Source organism: Manis pentadactyla, chromosome 17, assembly GCF_030020395.1.
Source record: "Manis pentadactyla isolate mManPen7 chromosome 17, mManPen7.hap1, whole genome shotgun sequence".
Lineage (NCBI taxonomy): Eukaryota > Metazoa > Chordata > Mammalia > Pholidota > Manidae > Manis > Manis pentadactyla.
The window spans coordinates 65,551,587-65,570,804 of NC_080035.1; the positions used below are offsets into that span (position 1 = coordinate 65,551,587).

General features: G+C 42.2%; 1 protein-coding gene across 6 annotated transcripts in view; it reads right to left on the bottom strand.

Annotated features, from left to right (window-relative positions):
- Nucleotides 1-19,218, bottom strand: part of TUBGCP3 (tubulin gamma complex component 3) — a 78,653-nt gene that overhangs the window by 50,398 nt on the left and 9,037 nt on the right. For 3 of the 6 annotated variants that reach the window (XM_057494649.1, XM_057494648.1, XM_057494650.1), the window contains exons 3-5: nt 8,856-8,923; nt 1,520-1,597; nt 449-667 (exon numbers count right to left, since the gene is read on the bottom strand). In XM_057494649.1, coding sequence (XP_057350632.1) covers nt 449-667; nt 1,520-1,597; nt 8,856-8,923 — 365 coding nt within the window. The remainder of the gene's footprint in view (nt 1-448; nt 668-1,519; nt 1,598-8,855; nt 8,924-19,218) is intronic. The other 3 variants (XM_036893647.2, XM_057494651.1, XM_057494652.1) reach the window with 3 other exon arrangements.

Below are 19,218 nucleotides of genomic sequence, written 5' to 3' on the forward strand. Positions count from 1 at the left end.
CAAATCTTTCAGCAGTAAGGTAGTTGCATGTTATTCTACTTATTTTTAATAATTCCACGAAAAGAAGAGCACACATCCATGAAGAGGACAATGTTCACCGACAGACAAACATCAGAGCACAATGGAGAGGAACCGGGCACCTCAGAGGGACGGCTCCCCGGTCACACTTAGGACAGGGTCCTGTGCTAACAGGCATTTGCAGTAATAGGTTAGGAATTGGCCAGAAACCTTTCCCATTATCTCCAATTAGAAGTGGAAAGATTTCCTGTCTGAAATGGAGTTTTAGGAAGAGTAAAATCCTAAGATAAAGCATATCAGACACAGTGCCTGGCATATTCCTGGTAAACACGAGACCCTAAAGATAGCTTCACTGAACACAGAATGCCTGATGAAAAGCCCGAGGCATTTTCCCTGTCCCTCCGAAAGCAATCCATCCACAGAAGCTGACTTGCCCCGGAAGGAGAGACTGAGGCGTCGGGGTTGGGCCGTTCAGCGTGCACATGCCTATACTGCTCACGCCGCTGCTCCCCAGAGCAGAGCTCTGTGCCGACTGCGCGCTGCGCTCCTGGTAGTTCAGCGGCAGGGTCTGAGGCCGGGCGTAGTAGTAGGGGGTTGAGTGAGCATCTCTTGGTAAAGCTTGAGCAAATAACGTGGCATAACTGGAAACCTGAAAACGAATAAAAATGCACCGGGAATACAAAGATATAAGACCATGAGACACTTTTCTCAAATTAACAAAAATAATTTACATTTGGATTTTACCTCATTTCTGCAACTGGGTTTTACATTTATTAAACAATAAACCAGTTGTTATATCTTTGAAAAATGTCAGACCTAACAGGTTCCGGAAGTTTCCTGAATCCCAAACCTCCTACAGTCTGCTAACTAAACACTGTGTTCCCAAGCAGACTGAAACTCAAATAATTACTCAAAAACTGTTCGAAATCTGACATTATTCTACAGTGAAAGAATGTTTGTTAGCGAGCCTTCTGTGACAAACAGCTCTTTCTACCCACACTCCTCCACTTTCTAATTCCTGTGGGACCTTTCACTACCCCAGACTCAAGGGGTCTCTTTCCGACACTGGGCAGTTAAAACTTAAGACTGAATAACAAGGTTTCACTGGTGTAACAGCAACTGAAGGTCAGAACGATGTCTGAAAACACAAGGAAGCTGAAAGGCCTTGCAGCTTGAAGACTCACAGCTGTGCTGATAACAGCACTTTTACACAGTAAAATTGAGAACTGAGAGCTTATGTTTTATTTAATCAGTTATGTTTGAATAAGGTGATTCTGAAAATATCTTAAGGAAATGCACACTGACTAAAAAACACCCTTAAAATAAGAAAATCTCTTGACCTTCCATGACTGCCCAGAAAATTAAACAAACTGTTTTTGCTCTTCTCGTATTATTTTCTTAAGCCAGAAGCCAAATCCTATCAGAATCTGGTATAACTGTCCCAATGAAAGATGCTTCGAGTTCTTTAAAAGCACTGAGCTGCTAAGATCAAGCCTCTCACCTTGTGTGGCTGCTTGCGTGGATCTTCGCTAAGGCTTAGCAAGAGGTAGAGAATTGACCATTTATTTTTCAAAACTCCCTGTTTAAAAGAAAACATTAGAAGGACAGTTTTGTACTACTCCCCAGTTTTATCTTCCTCTCTCATAAATTATCCTGATTTCCAAAATAAAAATTCATTTTAAAATTCCCATTACAGCAAATCTAAATATGTCCATTGTTCAGGCATGCAAACAGTGCTATCCATCTGAAGGCTGATTTGTTCTCAAGAGGTCAATACACTTGGAACCTTTAATCTCCTGAAACCTAACTCCTAAGTCCCTAACTGGAACATGTTTTTTATATTACCCTATTTCTGAGTAATAGTATTTGTCCCTTGAAATAACTCTTAGAATAATCAACTTCCCTAACATAATGACTGTAAGAAAAATGACATCATAAAATGTGTGAATGTTTTTCCCCCTTTATCACAGCCCCATTTAGCCATTAGAGTATCATTTAAAAAGAAAATTTCTGAAGTGTAAGACTCAGCATCATGCATACCTAAACTCAAGGTTCTTAAAGCACCTCACTGTCAAGATAACTAAGCCCAAGGTTATCATGCTTTATCAATTTCCAATTGTCTATTGCTCCACCCTTGTTCACAACCATTACCAGCAGCCCACACTCAATACATTTTATCCCAAATTTACACCACTCTCCTCTATTTATATAGCCTTAACTTTTGCATGAACAGGTTAGGATATATAAATACTTTTATTTATGAATTATGGAATGGTGACATTATATAATATACTCCTTGAAAGTTTCTTTAAAGAACAAGCTCATCCCAGGTATTTAAATCATGGTCTAACTTAAAACACTGGTTCAAGGAGATTTTCTCAGAAACAACAAACATGCCAGCCCCAGCCCTGACGGAGTCTTCAGCCCAGTGGGAGACAGATGGGCAGGCACACCTGGTCAAGATCGACGTTACTGCAGACACAGGAGGCTCACTGCAGTCACCCGGGCTCACGAAAGGGCCCCGGAGGAGCGATCTCTCAGAAGGACCGCCGATGCAAAGGCAGGGCTGGGAGCGGGCACTGCCTTTGCGGGGAATGGAGACAGAGAAGGTGACCGGTGCTGGGCGTGAGAATGTAAACTGAAAATGGGATGAGGGACTGGCTCAGAAGAGGCTTTGTATGTTCTGCCAAGCAAACTGGATCCTAAGCTAAAGGGTCCCACATAGGGGAGTAATCAGATCCGCTCACTAATGATCCCACAGAGGATGGACGGGGGCAGACAAATAAGACACACAGGGCCTTGTTAGAAAAATGCTGTCTCTGGAGGAGAAATGACCAGGGGTCAAGCTGGGCTCAGTGACCGGGCATCTCCTCAGGCAGCCTTCGGGTCCAGTTCTCTAGAAGCAGGCAACCGGGCTTCTGGGGCCAAGCTGCTCCCCCAGGCCCAGGACCAAGGAGCCAAGCCTCATTGCCTGCCCCTAAACATCAGTTCTGTTTACCAGACCCCCTTTCCTCTAAGTGTTAGAGGAACAGTAAACAGCACCCACCAGGTAGAGGAGGCCTGTGGGCCGAGTACCCTACACAACCACACCAGGACACAGGTTTCAGTCTCTCTGCTCTGTAAGCGAAAGGCACAAAGGCAAAACCTCAGTCACTTAAGTCACAGGGCCACAGTGTGGGGTTCAAACTGCAGTCCACCTGCCGCCAGAAAGGACAGACAGGCGGTCCACCAACAGGAGGGCACCCCGACAAGAGCGCTCAGTGAGACTCAGGGACAGACTGGATCTGGGCAGAGAGGCAGCAGGGAGACAGCTGGGGGCCCCGTTTTTTGTAGAAGGTGAGGGTATTAACCACACATCAAAGGTGAAAAAGAAAAGCAGGCTGCTGGGAGCAAATGGACGCTGGGGCATGAAAAAGGCCACTAACTGCGCCCCCCAGGTGAGGAAGCTGCAAGTCCCTGTGGGAGCCTCGCGAGTAGCATCTAGGGACAGGCAGCCAGCAGGCACCCAGAGACAGCAGTCCAACCTGAGCAGAGAGAGTCCAGGGTCAGACCCTCAGCCTTGTTTTAGAAAAATAAAGATGCACGTGGGAGAAAAGAGTTGAAAGTTCCAAAGACAAACAACATTGTGGACACAAAAACAATCAGCAAATGGTGTACTTAAAAGGAGGGGCAGCAATTTTTTCCTAAGAAGAGGCATTCAACACCCAGGGTCAGTCTGCTGAAGCACCTGAGGGCGGGCGGGCGAACTGCCTGTGAACAGGAGCACGCGGGGCTGCAGCCCTCCGCCCGACCGCATGGGGCGGGAATGGGACACCAGAGCAGGGCGAGCAGCAGGGAGAGAGAGACTGGCGGCACAGCCTGGGCGCACGGCTCAGCCAACGCCACACTGCTGCCTGGCAGCGGCAGGGAGTAACAGCTTGGCCTCGTTCTCCCCCCACACGCCAGGCAGTGAGGAACCCAGAGCCAGACAGCAAGGGAGCGGGGTCTGCAGCCCACACCTGTCAGCCCCCGGGTGCAGGGCAGGCAGGACAGGGTGGCACTAACTCTGAGGGGCAGACACCAGAGCCGGCTCTCTCGACACCAGACATCTCACAGGATTCTGGGCCGCTTCACACTCTGTCACCTTAGGTTCTGAAAACAGAAGGACCTTAATTCAGACAAAAGCTTTAAACAGTGCGCACAAACTGGATTTCCAGCATCAAAGCAAGTGTTAGGGCACCGCACGATCCAGAGGGGCATCGGGGCAGGGGCTCTGTAAAGAGCTTGTGACCAGGGAGGCTCCCTCCAGAGCCACACGCCACCCACCAGGTCACCTTCTGGATGGAGCTGTCACAGCCAGCACCCCAGGACCCCCTCACACCACTCGCCCCACCTCCACGGCCCATCCTCCTCTCCAGCGGCCACATGCCCGACTCCAGCCCAGGAAGGCCACAGCACCTGCCAGACGTCTCCACACCACACTCAGACCTCCCCCTCCGCCTTCGGCCTGCCTAGACGTGTTACGGCAGATGGTCAACCCCACCTGCAGCCTTCACTGGCCAGGACACGCGGAGTGCACAAGGCAGCCAGGGGTCCCCACGAGAAGACAGACAGAAACGTCAGCTACCTCTGCAGTTCTGAGGAACTAGGATTTCCACAAAGAAGACGGAGGGGCTGCTGATTTGCATACATTTTTCTGCCTCGTTTCACCACTAGTGTCATGCTATTGTTTCCTAATATTTTTCATCCTGTTTCAGCCACACAACAAGCCCAGTGGTTTCTGGAACTAGCCTTAGAAAAGTGGCTACTATTTGAAACAATGATGTTTAGAAATAAGTATTCAGTGTTCCAAACAAAATTTTGGAAAATAACCATTTTAAATTAGAAACCTCCTAGATATATTTCAGCTCATGACCAGTATTAACAGACACAACAGTTTTTATTGCTAAAATCTCCCTTTTAGGGTCTCAATAAGGCAAAGCATCTTGGGAATGTGAGATCCAATAAGCAGATCTTGGTGATTTTCAATGTAGAGATGACATTTTTAAAAACAGAGAAAGACTTGAGAAAAGCAAATAATACCATTTGAAACTATCTGCCTGGAAATAATTGCACAAAAGAAGATCCTTGTATCTTAACTTTGTAAATATTATCAAAGATGGAAAAGCATATTTAAACAGTGAATCCAAGTAAATCAAATTGAATTACGAATCAAAATGGCCAGCAACTATGATTAAGCTTATTTCTAAAGGTACAACAAAGAAGATTCAAAAACATTATGGGTCTACGAGGAATTCCACTTATGGGAATTTACCCTAAGGATGCAGCACTCCAGTTTGAAAAAGACAGATGCACCCCTATGTTTATTGCAGCACTATTTACAATAGCCAAGAAATGGAAGCAACCTAAGTGTCCATCAGTAGATGAATGGATAAAGAAGATGTCGTACATATACACAATGGAATATTATTCAGCCATAAGAAAACAAATCCTACCATTTGCAACAACATGGATGGAGCTAGAGGGTATTACGCTCAGTGAAATAAGCCAAGCGGAGAAAGACAAATACCAAATGATTTCACTCATCTGTGGAGTATAAGAACAAAGGAAAAACTGAAGGAACAAAACAGCAGCAGAATCACAGAACCCAAGAATGGACTAACAGTTACCAAAGGGAAAGGGACTGGGGAGGATGGGTGGGTAGGGAGGGATAAGGGGGGGGAGGGAGAAGAAAGGGGGTATTATGATTAGCATGCATAATGTAGGGGGTGGGAGAAAGGGGAGGGCTGTGCAACACAGAGAAGACAAGTAGTGATTCTACAACATTTTGCTATGCTGATGGACAGTGACTGTAATGGGGTTTGTCGGGGGGACTTGGTATAGGGGAGAGCCTAGTAAACAGAATATTCTTCATGTAATTGTAGATTAATGATAACACAAAAAAAAAAGAGAGAAAGAAAAGGGGGATTACGCCCTGATAGGATAAAACTAACTGCAAATCAACGAGTAATGAATGCTTTACGTATCCTTAATTTTGTCTTTTAAAGGGTGTCAGATGATCAGCTATTTAAGTACATTTTTCTGATAATATTCCTTTCTCTTAAAAAAAAAAAAAAAAGCAGTTTCTGTGTGGTGATCTCCAATAGGTTCTTCACAGTGGTATAAAGGTCATATCAAAGTGTGGGCAAAGGGTTTGTATGTTACACAGAGGATCAAAGCCTAATTTGGCTACCCAGAAAACGAATTAAGATACGATATGAAGAAGAACTTCCAACATCAACATCCTCTGGAAGAGTCATTCCAGAAGATGATCATCAAAAAACCTCAACAAAGATCCTGGCGCTGTTGCAGTTGTAGCTGCATTCATCCCGCCAGTTCCTGGACTTGCCATGGGAATGAAGAAGGAGATATCTAAGCTGGCCTGTGCATACAGTAAAACAACAAATTTGACTGGATCTATACTGTGGGAACTCAACCAAGAATTAGGAAAAGTGCAAGTTGCAGTGCTCCAAAATCTTGAGACTACAGACTATCTACTGTTAAAAGAACATATGGGATGTGAACAGTCCCCAGGAATGTGTTGTTTTAAATTGTCTGATTTTTCTCAAACTATTCAAATTCAGTTAGACAATATCCATCATATCATTGATAAGTCTTCACAAATGCCTAGGGTACCTAAGTGGTTTTCTTGGTTTCACTGGTTATGGCTGGTAATTGTAGGTCTGCTTTTGTTATGTAGCTGTATTCCTATTATGTTAATGTGTGTGCGCAATTTAATTAGTAGTTTAAAACCTATACATGCTTATGTTACTCTACAAGAAGATATGTCAAAGAAATAACCAATCTTCCCATGTTTTCTTCCTTCTGCTACTTCTATAGCTTTTCTTCTTCCTTCCTAATTACAACCCTTAAATAGAATTCGTGCCTCATATCGAATTTACTGAGTATCATAATTCTTCCAAGTGGTAAAGATACCTCAAGACAAATACTGGGCATAAAACTCACAGGGCATAAATCTGCAAAGAAGTAAAAAGCTAACCTTTTCAAACAATATTGCTTCTCTCTCACTTACCAACTTTACACTTCCCTGTATGGCCCTGGAAGATGACTGGTTAGCCAGAGACGGGTAAGATTCCTCAAGGGAGGAACAACCTAAGACAGGCACAGTCGCAGGGGGGCCATCAAGTGAGAAATTGGGGATCAACAGAGGGGAGGCTTAGAACCTCACACCCCCTGTTTTGAGAGAAATCTTCTGCATCCGTGGATGTTTTGTTGCCCTTGTCTAGCTTGGATTAATACTTAGCCTATAGGCACACACCTGATCATCTACATTTGCTCTCTTACAGCACTAAACTATGTTTTATCTTGCATCTACCTACCACTTCAGCATTTTATTAAAAATAATAATAATAATAATAATAATAATAATAATGGAGAAATGTGGGATTCACATATAAATCAAGTATAAAAATCAAACGAATAATCATATTTGACCTGATTGTTTATAGTTCATGATGTGTGATCAAAACTGAAAGTTTCTGTGATGACTGCCCTTGCACTGTTCACCATGTAAGAACTTATTCACTATGTAAGAACTTGTTCACCATGTAAGAACTTGTTCGTTATGCTTCAGAAGATTGGAGACTGTTGAGAATTAGGCTTGGGGTTGATTGATTGTGCATTGAGTCCCCTATACAGAATTTTATTGTTGTTAACAACCATTTGATCAATAAATATGAGAGATGCCCTCTCAAAAACAAAAAACAAAAAAGAAGAAAACAAATCCTACAATTTGCAACAACATGGATGGAGCTAGAGGGTATTATGCTCAGTGAAATAAGCCAAGCGGAGAAAGACAAGTACCAAATGATTTCACTCATCTGTGGAGTGTAAGAACAAAAGGAAAACTAAAGGAACAAAACAGCAGCAGAATCACAGAACCCAAGAATGTACTAACAGGTACCAAAGGGAAAGAGACTGGGGAGGATGGGAGGGTAGGGAGGGATAAGGGTGGGGGAGAAGAAAGGGGGTATTATGATTAGCAGGTATAATGTGGGGGGTGGGGGAAAGGGGAGGGCTGTGCAACACAGAGAAGACAAGTAGTGATTCTACAACATTTTGCTATGCTGATGGACAGTGACTGTAATGGGGTTTGTGGGGGGGACTTGGGGTAGGGGAGAGCCTAGTAAACAGAATGTTCTTCATGTAATTGTATATTAATGATAACAAAATAAAACTAATAAAAATAAAAAATAAGTATGTAAGTATGTAAATAAATAAATGAATGAATGAATGAATGAATGAATGAATGAATAAATAGCATTACGGGTCTAATTACTAGCAACATCAGGCACAACTCGGGGACTTTTACATTGTCCCACTAAAAGCACCAAACTTCTCCGAAGTCCACTTTCTTTTGTGTAAGAGGGAGAGTCCCTCTGCAGCCAGACTCGAGCACTCACCCCACGATTCAGTGAAGGGAGCACAGGCCAGCTTTGAAGCTGCCACCGTAAGACAGAGACTATAAAGTGCTCAACGAGGTAAGCCTTCCCTGCTGTACACGGACACACCAAGGCGTCCTCACCCAGCTTCCTCAGGGACGGGACTAGGCTTCGGGAATACAAACTTACTGTAAACATGAGGTCTGGGTACTTCCCCAACGTGGCTTCAATGATCTTTATAAGCAATTTTGCACTAAAACCAGCTACAACCTACTTCTGATACTGAAAATCTTTAAAAAAGTAAACACTACCTGCAATTAAGAGCCATTACCCAACATAGAAAAGTCTTATGTGAGATAAAAAACTGCTCCTATGAGCATATCTCCCTGGCAGCCTCACCAATAATGGAAATGTTACCTGTGAATGAAGTTTTCTGTGAAGTTCTGAAAACAACGCAGCATCTGCTTCTCTTCTTTGTCGCGTAACTGTAAAGCCAGAGAAGGAAAAAGCCTGTGAAGCACCCTGTGTGACACCAGTTCCCCCACAGCACCACCACCAAGGCCTGAGCTCAAGAGCCAGAGAAACTGCACCCGCGGCATCTCAGCTCCACACGTCTGTCACTTCACCTGACGTTGGTTAAAACAGCGACAGTAAGAGGCCGGAACCAGAGAGTTTATGTGAACATTAGCTACAGTAATAGATATGATAGGTCTTCTAGATTCTATCTACAAATATGAATGCACAAAAGTATCTGCTTAACAGCAAAAAAAAAATACGAATGCACAGTCTAGTGAGACGAACAAGCACCAGTGTGGATAATAATGCTGACCTGGAGGGAGGGATGAGAGGTGGGGATTTCTCTGGAATCCTAAATTCAAAGGGCAACTACAAAAGGCATGCCATCCATGTTACTTTGACTTAAAACCTAAAAATTTTAAGCATTTCTACTAACATACGCCGCAATGTTTCCTCTTGTTGTAGCATAAAATGTAATCGTTATTTACTGTTTCAAAATAAAACTCAAATTAGCGTATTAGCCCACATCCACCCACGAACTCCTTCTATGACGAGACGTTTTTAGGTGTCTGCAGCTACACTCTTAAGTTCCCAGAAGGCACAGTGACAGCCCAGAGCTGATGCTCTTTGCCCCGCAAAGGAACACACTACCCAGGAGATCTGGGCCCCGACAGAGGAGGCCCTGCTCAGCCACACTGCACACTGCACATGCCACCCAAGCACAGGCGCCTCTCCAAGGACTCCTGTTACGCCCAGGAGAACAGGCACCAGCTTACAGCTTTACTATCGCCAAGGAATCTCTGTGCTTATTTATCCCAGTTCAGAACTGCTCTCTTAAAATCCCATCAGTCAAGCTCGCTTAGCTTTACATGTTCAAATTTGTTTGTAGAAAGACAATGACTGACTTGCTGGCCTACCCTTTACACACTCCCCAGCTGGGAAAGGGAGGGCCCTTTCCTAGTACCAGGTCCTGATGGTATGAGTCACAAACCAGAGGCTGCATCATCCTATCACATCTGTACCCTGAAGTCTTCCAAAGAAAGGTAAACCTAGCTTTAAAGTGCATTATGCATTCAACAAAACTAATGCAATTAAAATTTAATATAACTTACTATATTTTAAAACTTACATAAAAATATTCCAAAAATCAGAGGGGCGGAAGATGGCGGCGTGAGTAGAGCAGCGGAAATCTCCTCCCAAAACAACATATATCTATGAAAATATAACAAAGACAACCCTTCCTAGAATAAAGACCAGAGGACACAGGACAATATCCAGACCACATCCGCACCTGAGAGAACCCAGCGCCTCGCGAAGGGGGTAAGATACAAGCCCCGGCCCCGCGGGAGCCGAGCGCCCCTCCCCCCAGCTCCCGGCGGGAAAAGAGCAGGCAGAGCGGGAGGGAGACGGAGCCCAGGGCTGCCGAGCACCCAGCCCCCGCCATCCGGGCCAGAGTGCAGGGCCCTCGATACTGGGAAAACAGGGCAGCAAGAACAGTGAGCGGGCACTGGAGGCTGGGCGACAGAGGGCATAAGAAAAGCGTGCAACCATTTTTTTTTTTTTGCTTTTTTGCTGCTTTGTTTTGGCGAGCGCTTTTTGGAAGTCTTAAAGGGACAGGGACCCCAATACTAGGGAAACAGGGCAGAAAGACCAGTGAGCAGAGGCCTGAGGCTGGCACCGGAGAATAAAGAAAAACGAACGACCACCTTTTTTTTTTTAATTAAAAAAATTTTTTTTTTTTTTAATTAAAAAAATTTTTTTTCTTGTTTTTTTTTGTGGTCGTTGTTTTGTTTTGGCGGGTGCTTTTTGGAAGTCTTAAAGGGGCAGGGCGGGCCACTTAATCCAGAGGTAGGGAATCCGGGATCTCTGGGCACCCTAACCCCTGGGCTGCAGGGAGCAGGGAGGCCCCTTACGGAGATAAATAGCCTCCCAGCAGCTCCTGCTCCAACGCGACTCCACCATTTTGGAGCAGCTGCCCGAGCCAGGCCACGCCCACAGCAACAGCGGAGATTAACTCCATAGCAGCCGGGCAGGAAGCAGAAGCCCTGTCTGGGCGCAGCTGCGCAGCACAAGCCACTAGAGGCCGCTGTTCTCCCAGGAGAGGAGGGCCACAAACCAACAAGAAGGGAAGTCCTTCCAGCCGTCACTCGTCCCAGTTCTGCAGACTATTCCTATCACCATGAAAAGGCAAAGCTACAGGCAGACAAAGATCACAGAGACAACACCAGAGAAGGAGACAGACCTAACCAGTCTTCCTGACAAAGAATTCAAGATAAGAATCATAAACATGCTGACAGAGATGCAGAGAAATACGCAAGAGAAATGGGATGAAGGCCGGAAGGAGATCACAGATGCCAGAAAGGAGATCACAGAAATGAAACAAACTCTGGAAGGGTTTATAAGCAGAATGGACAGGATGCAAGAGGCCATTGATGGAATTGAAACCAGAGAACAGGAACGCATAGAAGCTGACATAGAGAGAGACAAAAGGATCTCCAGGAATGAAACAATATTAAGAGAACTGTGTGACCAATCCAAAAGGAACAATATCCGTATTATAGGGGTCCCAGAAGAAGAAGAGAGAGGAAAAGAGATGGAAAGTATCTTAGAAGAAATAATTGCTGAAAACTTCCCCAAACTGGGGGAGGAAATAATCAAACAGACCATGGAAATACACAGAACCCCCAACAGAAAGGATCCAAGAAGGGCAACACCAAGACACATAATAATTAAAATGGCAAAGATCAAGGACAAGGAAAGAGTGTTAAAGGCAGCTAGAGAGAAAAAGGTCACCTATAAAGGGAAACCCATCAGGCTAACGTCAGATTTCTCAACAGAAACCCTACAGGCCAGAAGAGAATGGCATGATATATTTAATACAATGAAACAGAAGGGCCTTGAACCAAGGATACTGTATCCAGCACGACTATCATTCAAATATGACGGTGGGATTAAACAATTCCCAGACAAACAAAAGCTGAGGGAATTTGCTTTCCACAAACCACCTCTACAGAACATCTTACAGGGACTGCTCTAGATGGGAGCACTCCTAGAAGGAGCACAGCACAAAACACCCAACATATGAAGAATCGAGGAGGAGGAACAAGAAGGGAGAGAAGAAAAGAATCTCCAGACAGTGTATATAACAGCTCAATAAGCGAGCTAAGTTAGGCAGTAAGATACTAAAGAGGCTAACCTTGAACCTTTGGTAACCACGAATTTAAAGCCTGCAATGGCAATAAGTACATATCTTTCAATAGTCACCCTAAATGTTAATGGGTTGAATGCACCAATCAAAAGACACAGAGTAACAGAATGGATAAAAAAGCAAGACCCATCTATATGCTGCTTACAAGAAACTCACCTCAAACCCAAAGACATGTACAGACTAAAAGTCAAGGGATGGAAAAACATATTTCAAGCAAACAACAGTGAGAAGAAAGCAGGGGTTGCAGTACTAATATCAGACAAAATAGACTTCAAAACAAAGAAAGTAACAAGAGATAAAGAAGGACACTACATAATGATAAAGGGCTCAGTCAAACAAGAGGATATAACCATTCTAAATATATATGCACCCAACACAGGAGCACCAGCATATGTGAAACAAATACTAACAGAACTAAAGGGGGATATAGACTGCAATGCATTCATTCTAGGAGACTTCAACACACCACTCACCCCAAAGGATAGATCCACTGGGCAGAAAATAAGTAAGGACACGGAAGCACTGAACAACACAGTAGAGCAGATGGACCTAATAGACATCTATAGAACTCTACATCCAAAAGCAGCGGGATATACATTCTTCTCAAGTGCACATGGAACATTCTCCAGAATAGACCACATACTAGGCCACAAAAAGAGCCTCAGAAAATTCCAAAAGATTGAAATCCTACCAACCAACTTTTCAGACCAAAAAGGCATAAAACTAGAAATAAACTGTACAAAGAAAGCAAAGAGGCTCACAAACACATGGAGGCTTAACAACACGCTCCTAAATAATCAATGGATCAATGACCAAATCAAAATGGAGATCCAGCAATATATGGAAACAAATGACAACAACAACACTAAGCCCCAACTTCTGTGGGACACAGCAAAAGCAGTCTTAAGAGGAAAGTATATAGCAATCCAAGCATATTTAAAAAAGGAAGAGCAATCCCAAATGAATGGTCTAATGTCACAATTATCGAAATTGGAAAAAGAAGAACAGATGAGGCCTAAGGTCAGCAGAAGGAGGGACATAATAAAGATCAGAGAAGAAATAAATAAAATTGAGAAGAATAAAACAATAGCAAAAATCAATGAAACCAAGAGCTGGTTCTTCGAGAAAATAAACAAAATAGATAAGCCTCTAGCCAGACTTATTAAGAAGAAAAGAGAGTCAACACAAATCAACAGTATCAGAAACGAGAAAGGAAAAATCACGACGGACCCCACGGAAATGCAAAGAATTATTGGAGAATACTATGAAAACCTATATGCTAACAAGCTGGGAAACCTAGGAGAAATGGACAACTTCCTAGAAAAATATAACCTTCCAAGATTGACCCAGGAAGAAACAGAAAATCTAAACAGGCCAATTACCAGCAACGAAATTGAAGAGGTAATCAAAAAACTACCAAAGAACAAAACCCCCGGGCCAGATGGATTTACCTCGGAATTTTATCAGACATACAGGGAAGATATAATACCCATTCTCCTTAAAGTTTTCCAAAAAATAGAGGAGGGGATACTCCCAAACTCATTCTATGAAGCTAACATCACCCTAATACCAAAACCAGGCAAAGACCCCACCAAAAAAGAAAACTACAGACCAATATCCCTGATGAACGTAGATGCAAAAATACTCAACAAAATATTAGCAAACCGAATTCAAAAATACATCAAAAGGATCATACACCATGACCAAGTGGGATTCATTCCAGGGATGCAAGGATGGTACAACATTCGAAAGTCCATCAACATCATCCACCACATCAACAAAAAGAAAGACAAAAACCACATGATCATCTCCATAGATGCTGAAAAAGCATTTGACAAAGTTCAACATCCATTCATGTTAAAAACTCTCAGCAAAATGGGAATAGAGGGCAAGTACCTCAACATAATAAAGGCCATCTATGATAAACCCACAGCCAACATTATATTGAACAGCGAGAAGCTGAAAGCATTTCCTCTGAGATCGGGAACTAGACAGGGATGCCCACTCTCTCCACTGTTATTTAACATAGTACTGGAGGTCCTAGCCACGGCAATCAGACAAAATAAAGAAATACAAGGAATCCAGATTGGTAAAGAAGAAGTTAAACTGTCACTATTTGCAGATGACATGATACTGTACATAAAAAACCCTAAAGACTCCACCCCAAAACTACTAGAACTGATATCGGAATACAGCAAAGTTGCAGGATACAAAATCAACACAGAAATCTGTGGCTTTCCTATATACTAACAATGAACCAACAGAAAGAGAAATCAGGAAAACAACTCCATTCACAATTGCATCAAAAAAAATAAAATACCTAGGAATAAACCTAACCAAAGAAGTGAAAGACTTATACTCTGAAAACTACAAGTCACTCTTAAGAGAAATTAAAGGGGACACTAACAGATGGAAACTCATTCCATGCTCGTGGCTAGGAAGAATTAATATCGTCAAAATGGCCATCCTGCCCAAAGCAATATACAGATTTGATGCAATCCCTATGAAACTACCAGCAACATTCTTCAATGAACTGGAACAAATAATTCAAAAATTCATATGGAAACACCAAAGACCCCGAATAGCCAAAGCAATCCTGAGAAAGAAGAATAAAGTAGGGGGGATCTCACTCCCCAACTTCAAGCTCTACTATAAAGCCATAGTAATCAAGACAATTTGGTACTGGCACAAGAGCAGAGCCACAGACCAATGGAACAGACTAGACAATCCAGACATTAACCCAGACATATATGGTCAATTAATATTTGATAAAGGAGCCATGGACATACAATGGCGAAATGACAGTCTCTTCAACAGGTGGTGCTGGCAAAACTGGACAGCTACATGTAGGAGAATGAAACTGGACCATTGTCTAACCCCATATACAAAAGTAAACTCAAAATGGATCAAAGACCTGAATGTAAGCCATGAAACCATTAAACTCTTGGAAGAAAACATAGGCAAAAACCTCTTAGACATAAACATGAGTGACCTCTTCTTGAACATATCTCCCCGGGCAAGGAAAACAACAGCAAAAATGAGTAAGTGGGACTATATGAAGCTGAAAAGCTTCTGTACAGCAAAAGACACCATCAATAGAACAAGAAGGATCCCTACAGTATGGGAGAATATATTTGAAAATGACACATCCGATAAAGGCTTGACGTCCAGAATATATAAGGAGCTCTCACGCCTCAACAAACAAAAAACAAATAACCCAATTAAAAAATGGGCAGAGAAACTGAACAGACAGTTCTCCAAAAAAGAAATACAGATGGCCAACAGACACATGAAAAGATGCTCCACATCGCTAATTATCAGAGAAATGCAAATTAAAACTACAATGAGGTATCACCTCACACCAGTAAGGATGGCTGCCATCCAAAAGACAAACAACAACAAATGTTGGCGAGGCTGTGGAGAAAGGGGAACCCTCCTACACTGCTGGTGGGAATGTAAGTTAGTTCAACCATTGTGGAAAGCAGTATGGAGGTACATCAAAATGCTCAAAACAGACTTACCATTTGACCCAGGAATTCCACTCCTAGGAATTTACCCTAAGAACGCAGCAATCAAGTTTGAGAAAGACAGATGCACCCCTATGTTTATTGCAGCACTATTTACAATAGCCAAGAATTGGAAGCAACCTAAATGTCCATCAATAGATGAATGGATAAAGAAGATGTGGTACATATACACAATGGAATACTACTCAGCCATAAGAAAAGGGCAAATCCAATCATTTGCAGCAACATGGATGGAGCTGGAGGGTATTATGCTCAGTGAAACAAGCCAAGCGGAGAAAGAGAAATACCAAATGATTTCACTTATCTGTGGAATATAAGAACAAAGGAAAAACTGAAGGAACAAAACAGCAGCAGAATCACAGAACTCAAGAATGGACTAACAGGTACCAAAGGGAAAGGGACTGGGGAGGATGGGTGGGTAGGGAGGGATAAGGGGGGGAGAAGTAGGGGGGTATTAAGATTAACATACATGGGGGGGTAGGAGAAAAGGGAGGGCTGTACAACACAGAGAAGGCAAGTAGTGATTCTACAACATTTTGCTATGCTGATGGACAGTGACTGTAAAGGGGTTTATAGGGGAGACCTGGTATAGGGGAGAGCCTAGTAAACATAATATTCGTCATGTAAGTGTAGATTAGTGATACCAAAAACAAAGCAAAAAAAAAAAAAAAAGGGCAGTTCCTGTGTGGTAACCTCCAACGAGTTCTACACAAGGTATAAAGGGCATATAAAAGTGTAGGCAAAGGGTCTGTTTGTGTTTATACAGAGGATCAAAGCCTAATTGGGCTACCCCGAAAATGAACTAAGATACGATATGAAAAAGAACTTCCAACATCTGCACTCTCTGGAAGACTCATGCCAGAAGATGATCATCAAAAAACCCCAACAAAGATCCACGCACTGCTACAGCTGTAGATGCACTCATCCCACCAGTTCCTGGACTTGCCATGGGAATGAGGAAGGAGATATCTAAGCTGGCCTGTGCATACAGTAAAACAACAAAATTGGACTGGATCTATACTATTGGAACTCAACCAAGAATTTGGAGAAGTGCAAATTGTAGCGCTCCAAAGTCTTACAACTACAAACTATTTACTGTTAAAAGAACATACGGCATGTGAACAGTCCCCAGGAATGGGTTGTTTTAATTTGTCTGATTTCTCTCAGACTGTTCAAGTTCAGTTGGACAATATCCACCATATCATAGATAAGTTTTCACAAATGCCTAAGGTGCCTAACTGGTTTTCTCGGTTTCACTGGAGATGGCTGGTAATTACAGATATGCTTTGGTTATGTAACTATACTCCTATTATGTTAATGTGTGTGTGCAATTTAAGTAGTAGCTTCAAACCTATACATGCTGAAGTTACTCTACAAGAAGATATGTCAAAGAAATAATCAATCTTCCCATGTTTTCTTCCGCCTGCTACTTCTATAGCTTTTCCTCTTCCTTCCTAATTATAACCCTTAAATAGAATTCGTGCCTCATATCAAATTTACCGAGTATCATAATTCTTCCAAGTGGTAAAGATACCTCAAGACAAATGCTGGGCATAGAAGCCACAGGGCATAAATATGCAAAGAAGTAAAAAGCTAACTTTTTCAAACAATAAGGCTTCTCTCTCACTTACCAACTTCACATTTCCCTGTATGGCCCCGGAAGATGACTGGTTAGCCAGAGACGGGTAAGATTCCTCAAGGGAGGAACAACCTAAGACAGGCACAGTCGCAGGGGGGCCATCAGGTGAGAAATTGGGGATCAACAGAGGTGAGGCTTAGAACCTCACCCCCCCTGTTCTGAGAGAAATCTTCTGCATACGTGGATGTTTTATTGCCCTGGTCTAGCTTGGATTAACACATAGTCTACAGGCACACACCTGATCATCTACATTTGCTCTCTTACAACACTAAACTATGTTTTCTACCTTTATCTTGTATCTACCTACCACTTCAGCATTTTATTAAAAATAATAATAATAAAGAGAGAAATGTGGTATCCACATATAAATCAAGTATAAAAACCAAATGAGTATTCATATTTGAACTGACTGTTTAGAGTTCATAATGCATGAGCAAAACCGAAAGTTTCTGTGATGACTGCCCTTGTACTGTTCACTATGTAACTTATTCATTATGTAAGAATTTGTTCTACATGTAAAAACTTGTTTGTTATGCCTCAGAAGATTGGAGACTGACAAAAATTAGGCTTGGGGTGGATTAATGATTGTGCATTGAGCATTGACTCCCCTATACAGAATTTTATTGTCGTTAACAACCATTTGATCAATAAATATGAGAGATGCCCTCACAAAAAAAAAAAAAAAAAAAAAAGGACAGACTTCCAATGGTAAAATAAATAAGTAACCGGGATATAATGTATAGCATAAGGAATATAGTCAAGATATTGTAACAGCTTGGTAGGGTGATAGCTGGAACCTAGAATTATGTATATAAATGTTCTACCACTGTGTTGTACACTTGAAACTCATGTAATGTAATACTGTGTGTCAACTACCCTTCAATAAAAAATAATTATTTAAAAAAAAAAAAAAATATTCCAAAAACCACCATTAAATTAAGGAATTGATGTTCTTTCTGTAGAACAGACTGACACTAACTCATAAAACAGAATAATACAAATTAAAATAAACAGAATATCAAAAAAATGACATTTTACCTAATTGCTAAACAAAGCAAACAGATCTTGAGTTACAATGTACCCCACTCACCCACGTGAAAAATTCAGAAATAGGTGTTAAATTTTGTTTTATGAGTTTTGCAATTTGTCTCAATATAAACATGCTGGCATTTTATGTTTAAAACCAGTCATGAAAAGGGAAAAGTAACTTTGCAGTGTTACTGGGGACAGCACACCTACCATGACTCAACTAACGTATCAAAACCTGTAATCAAATGTCAAAAATGAGAAGATGTAAAAACTCTAAGAATTAATGAAAATGATAGATCAATGGTGACCATACATGAGCATCAGTGATGCTCTACCAACTGCACCTGGGCCACTCTGGAGCTGGGTACCCTGGGAGGGTGCTCACGGGTACCCCAGAGAAGCTACGGACACCTGGTGGTCACTGGCCAAGGACACAGCCTCAGTACACAGCCCGTCTTCTTTCAAAAACACAGAAAATACACACAAAAAATGTACACACTTAGTTTCCTTCCTAAAAAAAGGGAATTCCAAGACTTCTTTGCAATATCACTTTAACAATGTAGCTGCCAGTTCTTTAGCTCTGAGTTCAGACCAGCTTTATTTTTAGCTATGACATACACGTGTACTATGTCACCAGGAGGCCTTGTAAATGGAATGGTTTACCAATATAGTACCTAACGGTTGGGATTCTCATTAATAATCTAAAATGTAAAATAATCCAAACTCTACATGTATAAATAATCTAAAATGTCATAGTTATCAGGATTCCGGAAGAAATTATGGTCTTTCACGTTCAATTTTACAGACAAGAAAGGAAAGTAAGTTTTTAGAGGTTAAAAACAGGATAAATACCCTGTTTTT